The sequence below is a fragment of the Anomaloglossus baeobatrachus genome, chromosome 7, assembly GCF_048569485.1.
Source record: "Anomaloglossus baeobatrachus isolate aAnoBae1 chromosome 7, aAnoBae1.hap1, whole genome shotgun sequence".
In the NCBI taxonomy this organism is placed as follows: domain Eukaryota; kingdom Metazoa; phylum Chordata; class Amphibia; order Anura; family Aromobatidae; genus Anomaloglossus; species Anomaloglossus baeobatrachus.
In genome coordinates, this window is record NC_134359.1 from 269318694 (window position 1) to 269344834 (window position 26141).

Here is a 26141-nt window from a genome sequence, read left to right on the forward strand (position 1 = left end):
ATATATACCCCAGTGACTCCAGTAATTTACAGTATACAGTATATATACCCGGGTGACTCCAGTGGTTTACAGTATATATACACCAGTGACTCCAGTGGTTTATAGTATACAGTATATATACCCCGGTGACTCCAGTGGTTTATAGTATACAGTATATATACCCTGGTGACTCCAGTGGTTTACAGTATATATACCCCAGTGACTCCAGTGGTTTATAGTATACAGTATATATACCCCGGTGACTCCAGTGGTTTACAGCATATATACCCCAGTGACTCCAGTGGTTTATAGTATATATACCCCAGTGACTCCAGTGGTTTATAGTATACAGTATATATACCCCGGTGACTCCAGTGGTTTATAGTATACAGTATATATACCCCGGTGACTCCAGTGGTTTATAGTATACAGTATATATACCCCAGTGACTCCAGTGGTTTACAGTATACTACAGTATATATACCCCAGTGACTCCAGTGGTTTATAGTATACAGTATATATACCCCAGTGACTCCAGTGGTTTATAGTATACTACAGTATATATACCCCAGTGACTCCAGTGGTTTATAGTATACAGTATATATACCCCAGTGACTCCAGTGGTTTACAGTATACAGTATATATACCCCAGTGACTCCAGTGGTTTATAGTATACAGTATATATACCCCGGTGACTCCAGTGGTTTATAGTATACAGTATATATACCCCGGTGACTCCAGTGGTTTACAGTATATATACCCCAGTGACTCCAGTGGTTTATAGTATACAGTATATATACCCCGGTGATTCCAGTGGTTTATAGTATACAGTATATATACCCCGGTGACTCCAGTGGTTTATAGTATACAGTGTATATACCCCAGTGACTCCAGTGGTTTACAGTATACAGTATATATACCCCAGTGACTCCAGTGGTTTACAGTATACAGTATATATACCCCAGTGACTCCAGTGGTTTACAGTATACAGTATATATACTACAGTGACTCCAGTGGTTTACAGTATACAGTGTATATACCCCAGTGACTCCAGTGGTTTACAGTATACAGTGTATATACCCCGGTGACTCCGGTGGTTTATAGTATACAGTATATATACCCCGGTGACTCCAGTGGTTTATAGTATTCAGTATATATACCCCAGTGACTCCAGTGGTTTATAGTATACTACAGTATATATACCCCAGTGACTCCAGTGGTTTATAGTATACAGTATATATACCCCAGTGACTCCAGTGGTTTACAGTATACAGTATATATACCCCAGTGACTCCAGTGGTTTATAGTATACAGTATATATACCCCGGTGACTCCAGTGGTTTATAGTATACAGTATATATACCCCGGTGATTCCAGTGGTTTATAGTATACAGTATATATAGCCCGGTGACTCCAGTGGTTTATAGTATACAGTATATATACCCCAGTGACTCCAGTGGTTTACAGTATATATACCCCAGTGACTCCAGTGGTTTATAGTATACAGTATATATACCCTGGTGACTCCAGTGGTTTATAGTATACAGTATATATACCCCGGTGACTCCAGTGGTTTATAGTATACTACAGTATATATACCCCAGTGACTCCAGTGGTTTACAGTATACAGTATATATACCCCAGTGACTCCAGTGGTTTACAGTATACAGTATATATACCCCAGTGACTCCAGTGGTTTACAGTATACAGTATATATACCCCAGTGACTCCAGTGGTTTACAGTATACAGTGTATATACCCCGGTGACTCCAGTGGTTTATAGTATACAGTATATATACCCCGGTGATTCCAGTGGTTTATAGTATACAGTATATATACCCCGGTGACTCCAGTGGTTTATAGTATACAGTATATATACCCCAGTGACTCCAGTGGTTTACAGTATACTACAGTTTATATACCCCAGTGACTCCAGTGGTTTATAGTATACAGTATATATACCCCAGTGACTCCAGTGGTTTATAGTATACAGTATATATACCCCAGTGACTCCAGTGGTTTATAGTATACTACAGTATATATACCCCAGTGACTCCAGTGGTTTATAGTATACAGTATATATACCCCAGTGACTCCAGTGGTTTATAGTATACAGTATATATACCCCAGTGATTCCAGTGGTTTATAGTATACAGTATATATAGCCCGGTGACTCCAGTGGTTTATAGTATACAGTATATATACCCCAGTGACTCCAGTGGTTTACAGTATATATACCCCAGTGACTCCAGTGGTTTATAGTATACAGTATATATACCCTGGTGACTCCAGTGGTTTATAGTATACAGTATATATACCCCGGTGAGTCCAGTGGTTTATAGTATACTACAGTATATATACCCCAGTGACTCCAGTGGTTTACAGTATACAGTATATATACCCCAGTGACTCCAGTGGTTTACAGTATACAGTATATATACCCCAGTGACTCCAGTGGTTTACAGTATACAGTATATATACCCCAGTGACTCCAGTGGTTTACAGTATACAGTGTATATACCCCGGTGACTCCAGTGGTTTATAGTATACAGTATATATACCCCGGTGATTCCAGTGGTTTATAGTATACAGTATATATACCCCGGTGACTCCAGTGGTTTATAGTATACAGTATATATACCGCAGTGACTCCAGTGGTTTACAGTATACTACAGTTTATATACCCCAGTGACTCCAGTGGTTTATAGTATACAGTATATATACCCCAGTGACTCCAGTGGTTTATAGTATACAGTATATATACCCCAGTGACTCCAGTGGTTTATAGTATACTACAGTATATATACCCCAGTGACTCCAGTGGTTTATAGTATACAGTATATATACCCCAGTGACTCCAGTGGTTTACAGTATACAGTATATATACCCCAGTGACTCCAATGGTTTATAGTTTACAGTATATATACCCCGGTGACTCCAGTGGTTTATAGTATACAGTATATATACCCCGGTGACTCCAGTGGTTTATAGTATACAGTATATATACCCCAGTGACTCCAGTGGTTTACAGTATACTACAGTTTATATACCCCAGTGACTCCAGTGGTTTATAGTATACAGTATATATACCCCAGTGACTCCAGTGGTTTATAGTATACAATATATATACCCCAGTGACTCCAGTGGTTTATAGTATACTACAGTATATATACCCCAGTGACTCCAGTGGTTTATAGTATACAGTATATATACCCCAGTGACTCCAGTGGTTTACAGTATACAGTATATATACCCCAGTGACTCCAATGGTTTATAGTTTACAGTATATATACCCCGGTGACTCCAGTGGTTTATAGTATACAGTATATATACCCCGGTGACTCCAGTGGTTTATAGTATACAGTATATATACCCCAGTGACTCCAGTGGTTTACAGTATACTACAGTTTATATACCCCAGTGACTCCAGTGGTTTATAGTATACAGTATATATACCCCAGTGACTCCAGTGGTTTATAGTATACTACAGTATATATACCCCAGTGACTCCAGTGGTTTATAGTATACAGTATATATACCCCAGTGACTCCAGTGGTTTACAGTATACAGTATATATACCCCAGTGACTCCAATGGTTTATAGTTTACAGTATATATACCCCGGTGACTCCAGTGGTTTATAGTATACAGTATATATACCCCGGTGACTCCAGTGGTTTATAGTATACAGTATATATGCCCCAGTGACTCCAGTGGTTTACAGTATATATACCCCAGTGGCTCCAGTGGTTTATAGTATACAGTATATATACCCCGGTGACTCCAGTGGTTTATAGTATACAGTATATATACCCCAGTGACTCCAGTGGTTTACAGTATATATACCCCAGTGACTCCAGTGGTTTATAGTATACAGTATATATACCCCGGTGACTCCAGTGGTTTATAGTATACAGTATATATACCCTGGTGACTCCAGTGGTTTATAGTATACAGTGTATATACCCCAGTGACTCCAGTGGTTTACAATATACAGTATATATACCCCAGTGACTCCAGTGGTTTACAGTATACAGTATATATACCCCAGTGACTCCAGTGGTTTACAGTATACAGTATATATACCCCAGTGACTCCAGTGGTTTACAGTATACAGTGTATATACCCCGGTGACTCCAGTGGTTTACAGTATACAGTGTGTGTATATATATATATATATCTCGGTGACTTTAGTGCTTCACCCCATAACAATATACTGTAAAATCCTTTCTATTTTCCCAGAATCATCTTTCCATTGATAATGGAGCGCAGCATTGAGACCTGTATAATACCTAATGCAGGGTATACGGCATGAATAATTTACTGTATGAGATCTATAGATATAAATATATACCGCCATAACAGCACTTGCTGACTATAACCAGAAGGTAAGCTGACACTGACGGTTTCAACCACCATCAAAATACTCCACAAGACTCCATTTATATCCACAATCTGATGCCAAATTGCCCCTATTAATTAGGAACGCTCTATACTTATTACAGGCGGAGGTGAAGGTGACTCCTATCTCCAACCCGAAGCATTGCCATTAATTGCTTACCATTGCGTACCATGATTGATGGGTTAATATTGGTGCATTATAGGCAGTAATGTCATATCATAGAGACATATCCTCTATATGGAGTATTGGCCGCTGCCATACAGATAGGGACCCTTCTCCGCACGCTGACCCAACAGAACCTGGGAAGACCTCACACATTAGGATTTGAGCAGACAATGAGCCCGTGAGCCATTAGTATGATGTATACCATAAGAATCAATAGTATGCAAGGTTGTATTGTGTTTTAATGCAGCACTTAGCCTTTCCCCAGCTGCTCTGAATAAACCAGCTGCCAACTGGAGAGGTTACAGCTAAGAGCTCTGCAATCGTGAGGAACTTACCGGTACCACTCCAGTCCTTTCTCATAGTTCCTATCAAAGAAATGAGGCTCTACACCAACCGCCCGGACATCCGGATGGGCTCTTAAAGCTTCCAACAAAGCACGGGTGCCCCCTTTTTTCACCCCAATAATAATTGCCTGGGGCAGTTTCTTGTCTCCATACTCTATGGTGCTGTTGACTGAAAGTCTGCGGCCGAGCTCTTCCTCCGTGGTGCTGGATTCCTGAGTTTCTCTCTCAAAATATCCAGTGTGAGATTCTGGGATCATTTCAGTGGCAGCTAATGGAGTATTATCCCAGGGTATATGCATGTCATTCCCTGTAAGATCCGAGGGTCTGGAGAGCTCTCCGTCACTAAGTATTCTAGGATAAGGATCTCTAGTCATGTAGGAATCCTGGTTACTTTTATGAATTGGAGCAGTGTCAGCAGTACTGAAGACATTCAGCGTTGGGGACAGGCCGGGGATAGCAGTGCTGAGGCTGAGGGATTGCTCCTTGGGGTCCTTATCCACCTTAGCTGATCCTTGGAGTGAAATGTCAGCATCTACATTGTGGGAACTTTCCAAGGTGCTGAACCCATGTGCAGAGGATAAGATGGGAGTACTTTCCAAAGTGCTGAACCCCTGCCCTCTTACAAAGGGAGCGTTGTCCTCAGAGCTGAACCCCTGTCCTCTTAGAAAGGGAACCCTGTCCTCGGTACTAAGCCCCTGCCCTCTTACAAAATGAGCGCCATCCTCGGTGCTGAACCCCTGTCCCCTTATAAAGGGAACCCTGTCCTCGGTGTTGAACCCCTGTCCTCTTACAAAATTAGTGCTGTCCTCGGTTCTGAACCCCTGTTCCCTTACAAAGGGAACCCTGTCCTCAGTGGTGAACCCTTGTACTCTTACAAAGGGAACCCTGTCCTCGGTGTTGAACCCCTGTCCTCTTACAAAATTAGTGCCGTCCTCGGTGCTGAACCCCTGTCCCCTTACAAAGGGAACCCTGTCCTCAGTGCTTAACCCTTGCCTTCTTACAAATGGAACCCTGTCTTCGGAGCCTAACCCCTGCCCTCTTAAAAAAGGAGCGCCGTCCTCGGTGCTGATCCCCTGCCCTCTTACAAGGGGAACTCTGTCCTCGATGCCTAACCTCTGCCCTCTTACAAAGGGAACCCTGCCCTCGGTGCCTAACCCCTGCCCTCTTACAAAGGGTACCCTGTCCACGATGCTCAACGTCTCAGCTTCTGCAAAGGGAGCACTATCCAAGGTGCTGAACTCCTGGGAGGTTTGGATGGGGGCACTATCCAAGGTGCTGAACTCCAGTGAGGTTTGGCTGGGGGTACTGTCCAAGGTGCTGAACTCCTGGGAAGTTTGGATGGAGGCACTATCCAAGGTGCTGAACTCCTGGAAAGTTTGGATGGGGGTAATGTCCAAGGTATTGAACTCCTGGGAGGTTTGGATGGGGGTAATGTCCAAGGTATTGAACTCCTGGGCGGTTTGGATGGGGGCACTATCCAAGGTGCTGAACTCCTGGATGGTTTGGATGGGGGTACTGTCCAAGGTGCTGCTGAACTCCTGGGAGCTTTTGATGGGGGTACTGTCCAAGGTGCTGCTGAACTCCTGGGAGCTTTTGATGGGGGCACTATCCAAGGTGCTGAACTTCAAGGAGGTTTGGATGGGGGTACTGTCCAAAGTGCTAACACTGACCGCAGTAGATGGAATCTGAGCAATAATCCAGGAGGTTTTCCTTGACCCTGATGAGTCCAAATGGCCAAGAGCTTGGTGTTTCTGGAAGTCAGTAGCCCTGGGTCTCTGGGTCGCAGGTTGCCCTGGACTGCTGGTCTTTTCTGAGGACCACTCGGGTTGTAGGACAGTGTTTAAGGTCCTGATCCTGGGGAAAGTTGCAGAAGAGGCTGAGGACACAGAAGCTCTTAATTCCAGCACTGCTGAAGCAGACAGGGGAGCACTGACGCCTCCAGAGGACTTCTCAGATCCCTGATTGTGCCCATTGCTGCCTGTGCTGCTGCCGGTGCTGGATGGCAGGTAGGAGTCCACAGCTCTGCTCCTAGGAATGGAGGACACCGAGGATCCAGACTCTGGGGCTGATGTGGCAGGATCTGGCTTTAGAGAAGCGGTTCTTATAGCATCCACTGGACTGAGCCCGGAGTCTGGCTGCAAATAAAGCCCAGCGTCCTGCAATGGAAACTGCAGGGAAGTGTAGCAGCTGAGCAGGCTGTAGAACAGGTACGTGACGGACAAGGACAGTGTGAACAGGAACACAAGTTTCCGAGGAGCCTTAATGGAGAGCAGGGAAGTACCTGGCCACCACGGGGCCATCGCTGATCGCCAGCCCCAGACCACAAGACATGGTTTCAGCCGAAATCGTGCATGGAGCCGCCTGAAGAAACAGCCCCTGGAAGAGGGAATGTCCTGGAGGACGAGAATCACTGCCCAGGCGTCAGGATGCAAAGAAACTTGGGGTGAGGATCTCCAAGACTTTTTAAGGTATCTTGTTCCCCCACCTTCTTCACATCTCCCTGCAAGTTCCGGCAGAGGAGGAGAGGAGACATCGCCGACAAATGGATCCCGAAGCTGTGGAGCTCCAGCTCCCCCCCTGACTGGCAATGGTGGGCTTGTATTGCAGCATCTCCAGCCAGCCCTGCGCTCGGATCGTCAGCAGCCAGGTATAGTCTCCTCTGTGCTCAGATTGTCAGCGGCCGGCTATGGTCTCTTGTGCGTTCAGATTGTCAGCACCTGGTTATGGTCTCCTCTGTGCTCAGATCGTCAGCAGCCGTCTATGCTCTCTTGTACGTTCAGATCATCAGCAGCCACTATAGTCTCCTCTGCGCTCAGATCGTCAGCAGCCTGGTATAATCTCCTCTGATCTCAGATCGTCAGCAGCCAGGTATAGTCTCCTCTGTGTTCAGATCGTCAGCAGCCACTATAGTCTTCTCTGATCTCAGATCGTCAGCAGCCGGCTATGATCTCTCCTGATCTCAGATTGTCAGCAGCCAGGTATAGTCTCCTCTGTGCTCAGATGGTCAGCAGCCAGGTATAGTATCCTCTATGCTCAGATTGTCAGCAGCCAGGTATAATATCCTCTGATCTCAGATCGTTAGCAGCCTGATATAGTCTCCTCTGTGCTCAGATCGTCAGCAGCCTGATATAGTTTCCTCTGTGCTCAGATTGTCAGCAGCAAGGTATAGTCTCCTCTGATCTCAGATTGTCAGCAGGCAGGTATAGTCTCCTCTGTGTTTAGATCGTCAGCAGCCGGCTATGGTCTATCCTGATCTCAGATCGTCAGCAGCCAGGTGTAATCTCCTCTGTGCTCAGATCGTCAGTAGCCGGCTATGGTCTCTCCTGATCTCAGATCGTCAGCAGCCAGGTGTAATCTCCTCTGTGCTCAGATCGTCAGCAGCCGGCTATGCTCTCCCGTGCTCTCAGATTGTCAGCAGCCGGCTATGATCGCCCCTGCGCCTGTTGCAGAAAAGCCAGTTCTCTGAAGAGCAGCAGCAACTTTAAATCGAGGGGAAAGCGTCTGTCGGTCCAAGCCGAGCTGTGCAGGAGGCACCGAGCACGCGCCGCCCTGTGCCTGCCCCCACCTCTGGGCTGGAGACTCCCTCACCTGCGCCTATCACCGGCCACTGGTGCCGAGACAGAAACACGGCGTGAACAGAGTCCACAATCAGCGGAGAAGAGCAGGATCGTCTCCAATATTTATCTGCAAAATATGAACAATGGCAACCGACCCCTCCAACCCGGAGACCCGCGATGCGATACACCTCCTGTTTATTTACTTTGTTTCTATTGTTTTGAATTATGTTTGTAAATAGAACGTTCCTTTTAACTCTTTGTGATCCCTAACGCTCAGCATTGCATCCTAGGCAGTAAAATACATTGGAAATTACCTGTATTTATAAAAAAAAAATAAGAAAGGATCCTGTTCTTAAATGTTAATTGTATAACCTGAGCCTGAATTTGGCGATGTGGCTCATGGTGCAGGCTGATGGTGATCCGTTCTGAAATACTTTGAAGTTAGGAATTTTTAATTTCCTCAATAGATACAAAATCTGCATCATTGTAATTAATGTTTTAGGCTATGTTCACATACAGCGTTTTTGCAGCGTTTTTTAGCAGCATTTTTGCCTTGGTTTTATGCAAATCCACAATAATAATACCCTGCTTGTCTATGAGATTTCAGAAATCTCATGCACACTCACACAAAGGCTATGTGCGCACTTTTGCTTTTTTACCTGCTTTTCCACTGCTTTTTGAACTGCAGTGTTTTCATGCCAAAATGCTTGCGTTATGCTTTTCAAGCAAAATCAATGGGACATTGAGCTTTCTTGTGCGCACTTTGCTGCTCAAAACGCTGTGTTTAATTTGCATAAATTTGGGCAAAAACTCAGCGTTTAAAGAAGCAACATGTCAATTGTTTTTGCCATTTTGGCTGCGTTTCCCATCCATTCAATTTAATACAAAACTGTAGCATTTCTAAAAGCACCGGAAAAGCACTAAAAACTTGTGAAAACCGCAAAAGCCAAAAGCATTGTCCTTTCTGCCAGAGGATGCTTTTTGAACTGCAACTACCTCGACGCAAAGTGCGCACATAGCCAAACACTTATGGATTTTTTCCTGTTTTGTCAAATACCTGCACTTTTGCAATGTTTTTGAAATAATGCACGTGTCAATTCTTTGGTGCGTTTTTGCCATGGTTCTGGTGTGGGTCTTGAAAAACCGCTGCAAATCTGCAGCAAAAATGGCACAAAAAAAGCAACAAAGAACACATAAAAACCGCAGATGACTCCCAGGAGAATTCTTGCCACAAGATAAAGTTTTGGACAGGAAAAAAAAAAAATCGCTGCAAAAATGCCTTGTGTGAACATAGCCTTACAGTGTTAGTATGCACGCATTGCATTTTATAACGTTTTTCTATGCTTTTTTTTTTAATGCAGTTTTGTCACAAGAAAATCCAAATGCCAGCAAAGTCAAGGAGAAACCTGGAGTGTACTGCAAAATAGTCTGTGGCATGTCACTTCTTTCAGTAGTTTTCACCATTGAAAACAATAAAAATCGCGGCAAAAACGCATGTTTTTATGCTACGTGTTTCATGAAAAGAGATGCAGAAAAGGTGCAGAGATTTCTGCTACCAAATACTTAATGTGTGCACAAACACACAGTGCATTTTAATGCATTTTTAGTGCAGTTTTGTCACCAAAGTCCATGCATATTCTTATGCCAGCAAAGTTAATGAGAATACTGAAGTGTTGTGCGCATGTTGAGGTTTTTTCTTCCTTTTAGATTTGGTGCAGACAATAATCTGCAGTATGTCAGTTCTTTCAGAGTTTTTGCCTGCCGTTTTCACTATTAAAAGCAACATGCAAAAAACGCGTAAAAAACGCATACTCTGCAATTTTTCCTGCTTTAGGCCATGTGCACACTAGAAAGTGACTTTTTCTTAAGGAAAATCCGTACCCTCTTAAAGAATCCCGTATCCGCGGTAAAAAAATGCAACGAAATCCGCATGCAGTTTTACCGCGGTTTGCCGCCAATTTGGTGTGGATTTGTGGATTTTCAGCAAGTTGGTCCCTGCAGATTTTTACCATTATCTATGACACAAAACGCAGGTACCTGCAGAAAAGAAGTGACATGCTCATTAATTCCGCAGCGGAAAGTCTGTGGGTATAAAAAAAACGCAGTGTACGCACAGCATTTTTTAAAACCCATAGGATTTGCAGGGGAATTGACTGCAGCAATGTTAGACACATTTTCTGCAGCAAATCTGTGGCAAAATCCGTGGTAAATCCGCAGCATGCACACATAGCCAAAAGATGCAGAAATGATGCAGAAAATTCTGCAACCAAATATTCAACATGTGCACATACCCTAAAATCTATACTAGGTTGTTTTTAATGGTTTTTACTATCTATGGCCTCTGCCACACATACGTGAAACTCACGCACGTGCCGCGAGACACGTATTTTCCTTGCGTGTTGTAAGTACGTGTCTCCGGTACGTGCCGTCCACGTGTGTTCTACGTGTGCTATCCGCAATAACACACGGAGAACCGGTAATTTGCATACTCACGTGGTCTTCCTGCTGTCCGTGGTGCTGATCTTTGGTCTCCAGCCCTGCCGACTCGCCGCTGCTGCTGCTTCCGGGCACAGTGAAGTGAATATTCAATGAGCATAATGAGCGGTGGTCGGCAGCAAGTGACAGCAGCGGTAGAGACTCTCTGACACGTGAGTTTTCTCTGGCGCGTGTCACACGGGACCGCATCCACACTACATCCGTGTGGTACGGGTGCGGGCCGTGTGACACCCGTGATGCCGGCCATGTCAGCGTGAGAAACACACGGACACACCTAAGTACGGAACGGACACACGTTCCGTTCCAAAAAACTTACGTGTGTCCAAACCATTAGGAATACATAGGTCCACGTGTGTACGTGCCTCTGGTACGTGAGAAAACTGCCAAACACGTACTGGAGGCACGAACGTGTGACAGAGGCCTAAAATACATTTTCTTTGCAGCGCTGGGGTCCTGGGTTCAAATCCCACCAAGAACATCTGTAAGGTTTTTGTATGTTCTCCCCGTGTTTGTGTGGCTTTTCTCCAGATTCTCCGATTTCCTCCCACACCCCAAAAACATAATTATATGGCATTTAATATGTGAGTCCCAATGGGGACAGTGGTGAGGATGTCTGTAAAGCGCTGCAGAATAACAGTGCTATATAAGCAAAGCATAATAATAAATAATAATAAATAGATGGTGTATGCAATGATATATTATCTTATCAGCAGCTACTTTCTTCACTGTACATGCGGAAACCTCTCCCGAGAGCTACCTCTCTTCATATGTCTTTATAGCTGCAGTAAAATGTAAAGTGGCAGAAATAGGAAGGAGTTATGTAATATTATATTAATGTAATTTGCAGGGATTGTAGCAGATAAAAAATGGGTCTACCCTTTTTTTTCCCTGCAAACAGCAGTACTCCGGTTGAAAGGAGTTTGATCTTTGGAAGAGCTGGTATACTTATAGGATTAAAATAAAAAATTTGTTCCCAAGATAGAAAAATAGCAGCAGTAGTAAAACGTAAGGCTTGACCCGGTTTAATTAATTTTTCATAAAAATATGATTTGTAGTGAATCGATACGCCATGAAACATTGTATTGCAAAGTCTCCAATGGCCCTGAGAAGAGGTGACTCTCTGAGGTCTCCTTTGACTGTATCCAACCCCTTTAAGGCTTTGTAACACAAATACAGCCTTTGTAATGTTAAAAGATACCTTACCATAGAAGTGGATTGGGATCAGTAGTAACCAATAACTGATTTAATAATTTAGCTCATTGACAGACTCTTTTTTTTTTTTAATTAATTGCTTTCTAGGTGAAAGTGAGCCTCCACATCTCTTGGGCTTCTGCACAACACTGGCTCAAACTGATAGTGTCACTGTCAGAGGTAACATCATCTTGCTGAAACTGAGACGACTGCTGTACCATATACTCCATAATGCCCTTCCTTCCTTCTTGACGTCTTCCCCATTTATATGCTTGCTGGATGCAAAGGAGGACAATTATAGCCTCCATTTGGTAGTTATGGTGCTGATGCCAGTATAGTGGTGGTTCTTCTGATGTTAGCGGCTCCCACATTCTAAGCCATAATATGTTATAGCTTGAAACATTGTATTGCAAAGTCTCCAATGGCCCTGAGAAGAGGTGACTCTCTGAGGTCTCCTTCGACTGTATCCAACCCCTTTAAGGCTTTGTAACACAAATACAGCCTTTGTAATGTAAAAAGATACCTTACCATAGAAGTGGATTGTGAACAGTAGTAACCAATAACTGATTTAATAATTTAGCTCACTGACAGTATTAATTAATTTCTTTGGAGGTGAAAGTGAGCCTCCACACCTCTTGGGCTTCTGCACAACACTGGCTCAAACTGATAGTGTCACTGTCAGAGGTAACATCATCTTGCTGAAACTGAGACGACTGCTGTACCATATACTCCATAATGCCCTTGCTTCCTTCTTGACGTCCTCACCACTTATATGCTTTCTAGAGGCAAAAGGAGGCCAATTATAGCCTCCATTTGGTAGTTATGGTGCTGATGCCAGTGTAGTGGTGGTTCTTCCGATGTTAGCGGCTCCCACATTCTAAGCCATAATATTTTATAGCTTGAAACATTGTATTGCAAAGTCTCCAATGGCCCTGAGAAGAGGTGACTCTCTGAGGTCTCCTTCGACTGTATCCGACCCCTTTAAGGCTTTGTAACACAAATACAGCCTTTGTAATGTCAAAAGATACCTTACCATAGAAGTGGATTGTGATCAGTAGTAACCAATAACTGATTTAATAATTTAGCTCACTGACAGACTCTCTTTTATTTTTAATTAATTGGTTTGGAGGTGAAAGTGAGCCTCCACACCTCTTGGGCTTCTGGACAACACTGACTCAAACTGATAGTGTCACTGTCAGAGGTAACATCATCTTGCTGAAACTGAGATGACTGCTGTACCATATTCTCCATAATGCCCTTCCTTCCTTCTTGACGTCCTCCCCACTTATATGCTTGCTGGAGGCAAAGGAGGCCAATTGTAGCCTCCATTTGGTAGTTATGGTGCTGATGCCAGTGTAGTAGTGGTTCTTCTGATGTTAGAGGCTCCCACATTCTAAGCCATAATATGATTTTTTAATTTTTTTTTTACTAGGGATAAGAAGACTTGTGTTCGACTTCACCGGGGTTTAGTTGGACTTTAATGACAAGTGTTTGTTCGGGACCCAGACTTGACCCCCAACCCCATAGAAGTCAATGGTGACCCAAACGTCTGTGCTGTAAATGGCTACAAAATGGTCATAGTAAGGGCTTGGGGGCTGCAAAAGGAAGCAAAATGGGGGCAATTGTCCTGCAAACAAACGTGTATAGGGAATAAATACACAAAAATGACATGGGCTCCTGCCTATTTTTGATAACCAAGAAAAGTAAAGAAGACAGCTGTGGGCTGCAACCCTCAGCTGTCAGCTTTACCTTGGCTGGGTATCAAATAAATAATGTAAACAAAAAATGGCATGGGCCCTGCCTTATTTTTGATGATCAGCCAAGGTAAAGAAGATATCTAGGGGCTTGCTTTATCAGGCTGGGAAGATACCCCACAACTGGTGCATCCATTACATGGACCAATTCTGGCACTTTTTCCAGCTTTTCCAATTGCCCTGGTGCGGTGACAAACAGGGTAATGGTACTTGGGGTTGATGTCAGCTGTGAATTGACAGCTGGCATCAAGCCCAGGGGTTAGTAATGTAGAGGCGTCTATCAGACCTCCCCATTACTAACCCAGCAAGTGTTCAATTCAAAAACACATACACAGACAAAAGACCCCTTTATTTGAGTAAAGACTCCCCCATACTCCCTCATTCACCAATTTATTAATTTAAAAAAAACATTGAACTTCCGATGTAATTCACTTGGGGAACAAAGACTCCCCCACACTCCCTCATTCATCAATATATTAATTAAAAGAAATCCTTGAAGTTCCAACGTAATCCAATTGTGTAATGTCCCACAACGCCCATCCAGCTCTATGGAGCCTCTTTCTGAGAACGCTCAATAGGTCAGCGGCAGGCACAGAATTTCTCATGAGCAGGCTGATAATTTTAGGCTGGGAAGGGCCAAATTACCATGGGTCCTCCCAGTCTGATAATAACAGCCCCCAGCTGTCTTCTTTACCTTGGCTGGTTATCAAAAATAGAGCAGAGCCCACACCGTTTTTTTAAATTATTTAAATAATTTTAAAAAGCGACGTGGGATCCCCTCAATTTTTCATAACCAGCCAAGGAAAATTAGACAGCTGAGGTCTGCAGCCCACAGTTGTCTGCTTTACCTGCAATAAAGTTTGTTGATTGGCTACTACTCTTTGAGAAGGGGGTAATACTTCTCCAAAACATCACGCCGCTGTTCCAATGCTGTCTGTGAGTCATATTGCATGCTTTTGGTAGGGATAATATGTGCTACGCAAAAACCTGGAATTAGGAATTAGTGCAGCTCCAAGTTAAGTATCGCACCTGGAAAAGATGAGTTCAATATTGTAGAACGGTCTTTGCTTTTACTGTACTTTGTTCTGCGCCACTGTCAGTCAAGTACAGCTTGCTGGCGGCACTATGTGTGTGTTACTGATAGCGTCATCATGTGAGTACTACTGTTTATGTTATTTCATAAACTTTCCAGTGTTTCTCTATTTTCTATTTCATATTTCTCTTGCTTGGATTGTATGTGTGGTTGTCTTTTAAGGCATATATGTGTTACAGCTGAGCCTAATTGGAGTAAATTCTGCAATACCACACACAGCCTATGGTCAATAAATGTTTTCTAATCTTATACAACCCTGTTAAATGGCAGGCCGTATTTAGAAACTCATAAAGAATTTATCATCAGGTTTTTATCACCTAATCTGAGAGCAGCATAATGTAGGGGCAGAGACCCTGATTCCGGTCATGTGTCACTTACTTGGCTGCTTGGCGTAGTTTTAATAAAATCCCTGTTTTATCACCAAGAGATTATCACTATAGTACTGATAATCCTACTGCCAGGTAGTCCTCAATTAATTCATAGAGAATATATCAAAAGGTTTGTATCACCTAATCGCAGAGCAGCATGATATAAGGGCAGAGACCCTGATTCCAGTCATGTGTCACTTATTTGGTTGCTTGGTGTAGTTTTAATAAAATCACTGTTTTATCACCAAGAGATTATCACTATAGTACTGGTAATCCTACTGCCAGGTAATTCTCAATTAATTCATAGAGAATCTAGCAAAAGGTTTTTATCATCTAATCTGAGAGCAGCATAATGTAGGGGCAGAGACCCTGATTCCAGTCATGTGTCACTTACTTGGCTGCTTGGTGTAGTTTTGATAAAATCACTGTTTTATCACCAGGAGATTATTACTATAGTACCGGTAATTCTGCTGCAAGATAATCCTCAATTCAATCATAGAGAATCTATCAAAAGGTTTTTATCACCTAATCGGAGAGCAGCATAATTTAAGGGCAGGGACCCTGATTCCAGTCATGTGTCACTTACTGGGCTGCTTTGTTCAGTTTTGATAAAATCATTGTTTTATCATCAGGAGAGTTTCACTATAGGACTGGTAAACCTGCTTCCATGTAATCCTCAATTTTCACGAGATTTGCACAAACTTGTCTCCGCCACTGATTGGCAGCTTTCTGTCTATGCACAGTGAACAATGCAATTACTACCTCTTGCAGACATAAGCAAGGGGAGATCGGGTGTATGCCACACAATCAATGTCTCCTTCATCAGAACATCAAAGAAAAATCAACGATCTACTATTTTCTTTGACGTCCTGATGAAGGAGACATTGTTCTCCGAAATGCGTTGACCTGAACAAAGAATATAGAAATGAAATAATCAACATAATTTCCTCTGGTGATAGCGCGGCATACACCCGATCTCCCCCTGCTTACGTCTTCATCCTCCAGTTCGGGGCTGTGGCTGTCACCTTTTTGTCTTACATGGAATTAGGAGTTGTGACTTTGCCTAATCTGGTAAGACCCTATTTCTATACTTCTTGTTCCACAGTTATCTCTCTGTATTACTACCTCTCATGGTAGGGCATTCCACAGTCAGGCTACTCTAACTATAAAGAACCCTTTTCTATTTTGCTTCTCTAACTGTAAGGAACCCTTTCCTATTTAGCTGCTTTAACTTTAAAGAACCCTTTCCTATTTAGCTGCTCTAACTGTAAAGAACCCTTTCCTAATTAGCTGCTCTAACTGTAAAGAACCCTTTCCTATTTAGCTTCTCTGACTGTAAGGAACCCTTTCCTATTTAGCTTCTCTAACTGTAAGGAACCCTTTCCTATTTAGCTGCTTTAACTGTAAAGAACCCTTTCCTATTTAGCTGCTCTAACTGTAAAGAACCCTTTCCTATTTAAGTTCTCTAACTGTAAAGAACCCTTTCTTATTTAGCTGTTCTAACTGTAAAGAACCCTTTCCTATTTAGCTTCTCTAACTGTAAGGAACCCTTTCCTATTTAGCTTCTCTAACTGTAAGGAACCCTTTCCTATTTAGCTGCTCTAACTGTAAAGAACCCTTTCCTATTTAGCTTCTCTAACTGTAAGGAACCCTTTCCTATTTAGCTTCTCTAACTGTAAGGAACCCTTTCCTATTTAGCTTCTCTAACTGTAAGGAACCCTTTCCTATTTAGCTTCTTTAACTGTAAGGAACCCTTTCCTATTTAGCTTCTCTATCTGTAAGGAACCCTTTCCTATTTAGCTTCTCTAACTGTAAGGAACCCTTTCCTATTTAGCTTCTCTATCTGTAAGGAACCCTTTCCTATTTAGCTTCTCTAACTGTAAGGAACCCTTTCCTATTTAGCTTCTCTATCTGTAAGGAACCCTTTCCTATTTAGCTTCTCTAACTGTAAGGAGCCCTTTCCTATTTAGCTTCTCTAACTGTAAGGAACCCTTTCCTATTTAGCTTCTCTAACTGTAAAGAACCCTTTCCTATTTAGCTTCTCTAACTGTAAATAACTCTTTCCTATTTAGCTTCTCCAACTGTAAGGAACCCTTTCCTATTCAGCTGCTCTAACTGTAAATAACCCTTTCCTATTTAGCTTCTCTAACTGTAAGGAACCCTTTCCTATTTAGCTTCTCTAACTGTAAGGAACCCTTTCCTATTTAGCTGCTCTAACTGTAAAGAACCCTTTCCTACTTAGCTACTCTAACTGTAAAGAACCCTTTCTTATTTAGCTGCTCCAACTGTAAAGAACCCTTTCCTAGTTAGCTGCCAGAATTGCTTTTCTTCCACTCGCAGTGAATACCCCCTGGTCCTTACTAATTTAATCAAAACTCGAGATTTAAAAATAAAAAAAAAATCCTTATATATTATGATTGTTTTATCAAAACTGCAGCAAGCAGCCCAATAAATAATACATAGCTGGAATCAGGGTCTCTGCCCCTACATTATACTGCCCTTGGATAGTGCAGCAAAAATCTGGTTTAAAGACCTGTACAAAAGACTCAAAATCTGACACAATCCCCTTTTTTGTTTTGCTCCTCTGACATTAAAAGTCCTAAACATGCAAAAAACATGTATTTATTGCTATGAAATAATTATAATAAATATAATATAATAAATCTAAAAATAATAAATAAATAAATAACAAAATAAATAAATACAAATATAAATATAATATAATAAATATAATAAAATGTAATTATAATATAATAAATAAATAATATAATAATAAATAATAAATAAATTATATAATAAATACATACATTAATAAATAAATAAATATGTAATAACTCACTTTTTTATTTTGCTCCTCTGACATTAAAATTCCTAAACATGTAAAAAGAAATATTTATTGTTATGAAATAATTATAATAAATATAATATAATAAATATAAATATAAAAATAATAAATAAATACAAATAAAATAAATAAATAAAAAATATAAATATAATATAATAAATATAATAAAATATAATTATAATATACTAAATAAAATAATAATAAATAATATAATAATAAATAAATAATATAATAAATACATAAATAAATAAATAAATATGTAATAACTCACTTTTTTATTTTGCTCCTCTGACATTAAAATTCCTAAACATGTAAAAAGAAATATTTATTGTTATGAAATAATTATAATAAATATAATATAATATAAATATACAAATAATAAATAAAAATAAAATAAATAAATAAAAATATAAATATAATAAAATATAATTATAATATAATAAATAATATAATAATAAATAAATAATATAATAAATACATAAATAAATATTTATGTAATAACTCACTTTTTGTGTGTCCGGTATCTTCAGCGGTGTGTATTTAGGCAAGGCTCAGTCTGCGGAGACTTTTCGCCTGTTTTTCTATCTTCCAGTTCCTTTTCGCAGGACCACATTTTCCATTCTGTACAGAGAAGCTTTGGCAAAATAAAAAGCTAATTCCCCCGTTTGTGACCCTTTTGTGTCTTCGCTTGTTTAGTTGGAAATTACACATTGCGTTTTATAACCCAGATAGGAATAGGAAGTGTTAGAAGAGAAAATTGTATTGGCCATATATATGCCATGCAATGTTTTCCCTGAGATTTACTGTTTATTCTTCTCTCTACAAACACACGGATTATGGCCTGTTTAGGGATCTGTGCACTGAGCGGGAACAGTATCCAAATTGTTCTTTCTGGAGAAATCGGATCACCTTATTTGCTAAGACACCCCATCACTGCCCCCCTTTAACTCTTAGAGTGAGAGGTAACATTAAAGACCATGCAAAAATAATACATGCAAAATACATTGCTACATTTTTTCCCAGTGTATCAGCTCTGCGCATCACCTAGTGGTCAATCAGGGGTACTGCACCTATATTCAAATTGAAGTCGGTCATCAATCCTGGACAACCCCTTTAAATAAAAAATGGAAATTGTATATACCTTTAAAGGAGTACGTTGAGCAAAACTGACCTTGTGATCCCACAAACACATTACCTAACCAGGGATATTATATTTAATATTTTATATACTTTCCACTAATCAAAGCAATTCACTTCTTATGAGTGGTGAATGATTACACAGAATGTCTTTAGCGCACAGACTAAAGATTTAAATAAAACGTGTAATGTTACTTTTCTCCTTCGGGTGGCGCTGTTGGGAAATTAAGCACTTATGGGCGGCACGGTGGCTCAGTGGTTAGCACTGTAGTCTTGCAGCACTGGGGTCCTGGGTTCTAGTCCCACTAAGGACAACATCTGCAAGGAGTTTGTATGTTCTCCCCGTGTTTGTGTGGGTGTTCTCCAGTTTCCTCCCACACTCCAAAAACATACTGATAGGGCATATAGATTGTGAGCCCCAATGGGGACAGTGTTGCCAATGTATGTAAAGCGCTGCGGAATTAATAGCGCTATATAAATTAATAATTATTATTATTATTGTGAGATTCCCCCCAGAATACAGATGAGGGTCTCACGTTACAGCAGCATATTAAAGGGTTCACTCTATGTTTATGCACTTTTACCCTTTTATATTATCCCATTGGAGAATGGTTTAGAAAAATTAGAAGGTTTGACAGTGATAAAAAGATGGCAATGGACATCCCATCATTGCTGCAGGACCAGAGCAGCAGCTCTGGAGGAGAGACAGATTGAACAGGTATGTAATGGTTTTCTGATATTTCTCCAACTTTATTTCTAAATACTTTGCTGCCAGCAAGTCACAAATCAATGCAAGTCTATGAGAGCAAGAATGAGGCTCTCATAGACTTGCATTGATTTGTAACCTCCGGCGCACTTCATGGAATACTGGAGCTGCTGGCAGGTCCCAATCAATGCAAATCATGAGAGTCAGAACAAGGCCAGAACGAGGCTCTCATAGACTTGCATTGATTTGTGACCTCTGGCACATTCCATGAAACACTGTAGCTGCCAGCAGGTCACAAGTCAATGCAAATCTATGAGAGTTAGAACAAAGCCAGAATGATGCTCTCATAGACTTGCATTGACTTGTGACCTCCAGCGTGCTCCATGAAACACTGGAGCTTCTGGGAAGTCACAAATTAATGCAAGTCTATGAGAGCAAGAACAATGCTCTCATAGACTTGCATTGATTTGTAACCTCTGGCGAACTTCATGGAACACTGGAGCTGCTGGCAGGTCACAAAACAATGCAAATCTATGAGAGCCAGAATAAAACAAGAACGAGGCTCCCATAGACTTGTGTTGATTTGTAACCTCCAGATCAATCCATGAATCACTAGAGGTGCTGGCAGGTCAGAAATCCATGCAAATCTATGAGAGCCAGAATGAGACCAGAATGAGGCTCTCATAAGCTTGCATTGATTTGTGACCTCTGGCGCATTCCATGAAGCACTGGAGCTGGGAGCAGGTCACAAATGAATGCAAGTCTATGAGAGCCAGAATGATGCTCTCATAGACTTGCATTGATTTGTAACCTCCAGCGCGCTCAATGAAACACTGCAGCTGCCGGCAGGTCACGTTCAATGCAAGTCTATTATAGCTAAAACTAAGCTCTCATAGACTAGCTTTGATTTGTAACCTCTAGCGCACACCATTAAACACTGGTCAGCCAGCAGGTCACAAATCACTGGAGACCGACCAAAGCGGCTTTGATAGAATATGAAGCCACCGGAAGGTGAGTATAGCACAAGGGGCAGGGGACTTATATTTAACCTATTATCTACCAATGTCCTTTTTTTGGGACGCCTAATCTTTTGATTAAAATTCATTAAATTAAATTAATTAATCATTAATTAATTCATTTAAGTTATACATTACATTCATTAATTTTCCTTAAATTTCATTTTCATTTTTAAATTTTATTTTATTTTTTTCATTAAAAATCTGTCATTTCATAAAAATAAAAAAAATGAAGATTTCTAATTTGGCAAATAATGGGTTAAAGCACCAATAAAAAAAAAATAACCTGGAGTGCTACTTTAAATATTAAAAATATGGCTTCCTGCAGCTGCCACTAGAGGGAGCCAGTGAAAGTGTTTTTGTCTATATGCTTTGAGCTCCCTCTGGTGGTAGCTGTGGGTATCACACATTTAATTTTACAAAATTAATTTATAGGAGGTTTGTAGCATTGGTATCATTGTGCTAAAAGGTGGACATTGACTTGTTTAGGCAGACGGAGGTTCATTCTTATCTGTTGCGCTCCTTACTGACTCTGCCCCCCGGGTTACCCTATTAACCTCTCTATTGCTGGTGTGATTCAGTCACCCCATTAATAATGACAATTTATAAGGATGCGCTGAGAATAAACATGAGCCAATGGCTCCTGCAGAATTCCGCTTGGAGTCATGCACAAGTTCCCAATGACGTCCTGAGCAATAAATTCTCATTCCTGATGGATTACGTAATGCCCGACACTTGGGAACAAAAGCAAAAAATGGAGCCCAACAGCCTCTCTGACACTTTTCTAAATACAGAGCCTTGCGAAAGTATTCACCCCCTTTGAATTTTTCAACCTTTCCCCACATTTCAGGCTTCAAACATAAAGATAAAATGTTAATGTTCTGGTGAAGAATCAACAATAAGTGGGACACAATTGTGAAGTTGAACAATATTTATTGCTTATTTTAAACTTTTTTAAAAAATAATAAACTGAAAATTGGGGCGTGCAATATTATTCATCCCCTTTAGGATTACAGCGGCAGTCGCTTGGGGTATGTGTCTATCACTTTTGCACATCAAGAGACTGAAATTCTCGCCCATTCTTCCTTTGTAAACAGCTGGAGCTGAGTGAGGTTGGATGGAGTCGTTTGTGAACAGCAGTTTTCAGCTCTTTCCACAGATTCTTGATTGGATTCAGGTCTGGACTGTGACTTGGCCATTCTAACACCTGGATACGTTTATTTGTGAACCATTCCATTGTAGATTTTGCTTTATGTTTTGGTTTATTGTCTTGTTGGAAGACAAATCTCCGTCCCAGTCTCAGCTCTTTTGCAGACTCAAGAATGGTCCTGTATTTGGCTCCATCCATCTTCCCATCAATTTTAACCATCTTCCCTGTCCCTAATGAAGAAAAGCAGGCCCAAACCATGATGCTGCCACCACCATGTTTGACAGTGGGGATGGTGTGTTCAGGATGATGAGTTGTGTTGCTTTTACACCAAACATATCGTTTGGCATTGGGCCCAAATAGTTGGATTTTGGTTTCATCTGACCAGAGCATCTTCTTCCACATGTTTGGTGTTTCCCAGGTGGCTTGTGGCAAACTTTAAACAACACTTTTTATGGATATCTTTGAGAAATGGCTTTCTTCTTGCCACTCTTCTATAAAGGCCAGATTTGTGCAGTGTACGACGGATTGTTGTCCTATGGACAGACTCTCCCACCTCAGCTGTAGATCTCTACAGTTCATCCAGAGTGATCATGGGCCTCTTGGCTGCATCTCTGATCAGTCTTCTCCTTGTTTGAGGTGAAAGTTTGGATGGACGGCCGGGTCTTGGTAGGTTTGCAGGGGTATGATACTCCTCCATTTCAATATGATCGCTTGCACAGTGCTCCTTGGGATGTTTAAAGTTTTGGAAATCTTTTTCTAACCAAATCCGGCTTTAAACTTCTCCACAACAGTATCACGGACCTGCCTGTTGTGTTCCTTGGTCTTCATGATGCTCTCTGCGCTTTACACAGAACCCTGAGACTATCACAGAGCAGGGGCATTTATACGGAGACTTGATTACACACAGGGGCTTATATTTATCATCATCAGTCATTTAGGACAACATTGGATCATTCAGAGATCCTCAATGAACTCCTGGAGTGAGTTTGCTGCACTGAAAGTAAAGGGGATGAATAATATTGCACGCCCCCATTTTCAGTTTATTCTTTTTTAGAAAAGTGTAAAATAAGCAATAAATATCGTTCCACTTCACAATTGTGTCCACTTGTTGTTGATTCTTCACCGTAACATTAAAATTTGTATTATTATGTTTGAAGCCTGAAATGTGGGAAAAGGTTGAAAAATTCAAGGGGGCCGAATACTTTCGCAAGGCACTGTATATTTGTTCTCAATAGAAATTGAACACATTATTGTGACATAGTAACTAATCAACAAGCTGCAATTCACATCACAACCATTGGGTGGCGAAACATAGACACATATAACATATACATTTTGGGATAGGTTGAACCATGAGGAAAGGTTGAGGAGGACTGTCACGGGAATAGGGATAGGCTCATCCGGGACCATGCACCTTAAATGTAGTTTTTTCTTTGAGCACATTAAGGGTTAATTCCTTCTCTGGTGCAGCAGCAGACTTTCGCAGCTGGCAGCAGTTAATCATCTTCTAGCTGGCATTTAAGCCCTCTGCTTCCTGGACTTGGTGCATATGTGCTGCCCCTGCAGCAGTCGGACTGCTCGGATCCGGGTTTGCTGTGGCTCGAGGGTCTCCGGACCCGGGGACTTGCGGCCACTTGAAAATGAAAGGGGGCTATTTACAGGGGATTAGTGTTCGTGACGCCACCCATGGTTTGCGGAAAAGGGAGTACCGCCGCTGCCAATGGGAATACCTGGGGGAGATGGGTTGGGGCAGCCAGATAACATTCCCTCCACGGGTAGGGGAGGCCCCGGGACTCTGGATGGTGGAGGCGCAGGGAAACGTGGTGCAGGTCAGGCAGGGAGACTCAGGGGAGAGCAGCGTACTCACTCAGGCCGTATGGACCATTAAGCAGACTCTGACACAGGAGTAAACCAAGTCTCTGGGTGCCGCTGCCACTCGGGGGAGCTCGTCCAGGAGTCCATCCCCGTTGGTATTGCTTAGTGGTCTGTAACCTGCCTCCATGCACTAATGTTTAGACGTTTCTGAGTGACCCCTCAGCCTGAAGCTGTCGGGGTCCCGCTCCCTATAGTTAAATAGGGGAGCTGTGCTCTCGATGGCTGGCACTTGGGATCTCAGTGGGTCGCATAAGCTGGAAAGCCCTATCCCCCTCCTTGTGTTGGTGCCTTCAATCTCTGAGCTCTTGGGGAAAGTTCATAAAGTGATTGTCCTCCACAGGTTAATTATCAGGTTGCATGAAGCAACTCCCTGATCTAGGGTCCAGTACCCCGCCATGCTCGGTACCGGTCCGGTTATTAGATTTTCCGGTGCCGACCATTTTCCAAAACTAAAGGGTGCTTTACACGGTGCGACATCGCTAGCGATCTCATTAGCGATGGGACACGCCAGATTGCAGATGCGATCTGCCGAGATCGCACATAGGTCGTTTTTATAGCGCCGGTCACATGTGCGATCTCGGCTGATCGGATCTGCGATCTGGCGTGTCACATCGCTAATGAGATCGCTAGTGATGTAGCAGCGTGTAAAGCACCCTTAAGTCTGGGCACCCTTCTCCAATACCCTGCGACCGGGTCTCCGACTCCTCTGGCCCCAGACCACCGTCTGCGACCCAACAAAGGTCACACAGGGAGCTCCAACTCCCTCCAGCTCCTCACTCTCCGAGGGCTACCACTCCACTGACTATGTCCCTCCCACCAGTCTGCCTGACCCCTTGGCGGGTGGCCCTTTTCCAGCTAGACCACCCACTGGTGTGCCTGACAGGGTATGGTGTGAGTTGTGGCTAGGATTTGAGTGCTGATGGAAGCAATTCCAATAGTTAGGATCCCAGAACCATGGAGGGTGAGTTCTGTACCATAAGAAAAAGGAGTGCAGTCCCCTATGACACCCTGATAAGATCAGGGGTGTCACACTGGTTATTCTAATCAGTTAGGAGCTAGCCTGGGAGTGGAGAGGACGGGGTTGTTACAGCTGTTGCTGTCTGCTGTGGTTTGTTGCTAGTTCTTTTGGGGGTTTTTTTTACCTCTTTGCCCTTGTTAAATTAATTTTGTGCCACTCCTTTTGGGATAGGGTGAACTATGGGGAAAGGTAAGAAAGGACAGATTTGTAAGAAGAAATGGTAGTTCAATCCGACATCAAAAACTTTAAAATTCCAGCTTTATTAGAACAATAAAAAAAAACAATCCCTGAGAGCAGTAAAACTGTCCTACATCTCCATAGGACAGATGGACCCCACGCGTTTCAGACAGGTTTGTCCTTATTCATAGGTACTGCCTTATTTTAGGATAGTTTGAACTATGGGGAAAGGTAAAGATGGACAAGAAGAAAAGGTAGTTCAATCCGGAATCAAAAACTTTAAAACTCTACCTTTATTAGAACAATGAAAACTAAATCCATAAGAACAATTAAAACTTCCTGAAAACTTGTGTACAAACTCCATGAGACAGCTGGGGCCCACGCGTTTCGGATACGTTCCCAAATTTTCATAGGTGTCGCTCATTTCGGGATAGGTTGAACCATGAGGAAAGGTAAGGAAGGACAAATTTTTAAGACGACACTAGTATCATAATATTTACTATTTTACAGAACATTCTTGTTACATCACTGCTAACGATTAATGCAAAATGCGGCAATTAATTTCTGACTCATTTGCAGCCTTTAGTAAGTGCTGACTTTTTTTTGTCTGAGAACTACAAGTCCCAGCAGCTAACCAGAAAAAGAGACAGAGGGGGAAGAGGGGGACAGAATACATTTTGGTTAGACCACCAGAATCATCATAAGAAGCCAAACGCATCCCACGCGTTTCGGATGCGTTCCCACATTTTTATAGGTGCCTCTCATTTTGAGATAGGTTGAACCATGAGGAAAGGTAAGGAAGGACAAATTTTTAAGACGACACTAGTATCATAATATTTACTATTTTACAGAACATTCTTGTTACATCA

General features: G+C 42.0%; 1 protein-coding gene and 1 long non-coding RNA gene across 2 annotated transcripts in view; one reads left to right on the plus strand and one right to left on the minus strand.

Annotated features, from left to right (window-relative positions):
* LOC142245428 (uncharacterized) overlaps positions 1–8501 on the minus strand; it is a 306367-nt gene extending 297866 nt beyond the window's left edge. The window contains exon 1 of the mRNA XM_075318122.1: positions 4881–8501. Coding sequence (XP_075174237.1) covers positions 4881–7189 — 2309 coding nt within the window. The 5' untranslated portion in view covers positions 7190–8501. The remainder of the gene's footprint in view (positions 1–4880) is intronic.
* Positions 6758–26141, plus strand: part of LOC142245429 (uncharacterized) — a 44184-nt gene continuing 24800 nt past the window's right edge. The window contains exon 1 of the long non-coding RNA XR_012724772.1: positions 6758–7536. This is a non-coding gene — a long non-coding RNA (uncharacterized LOC142245429). The remainder of the gene's footprint in view (positions 7537–26141) is intronic.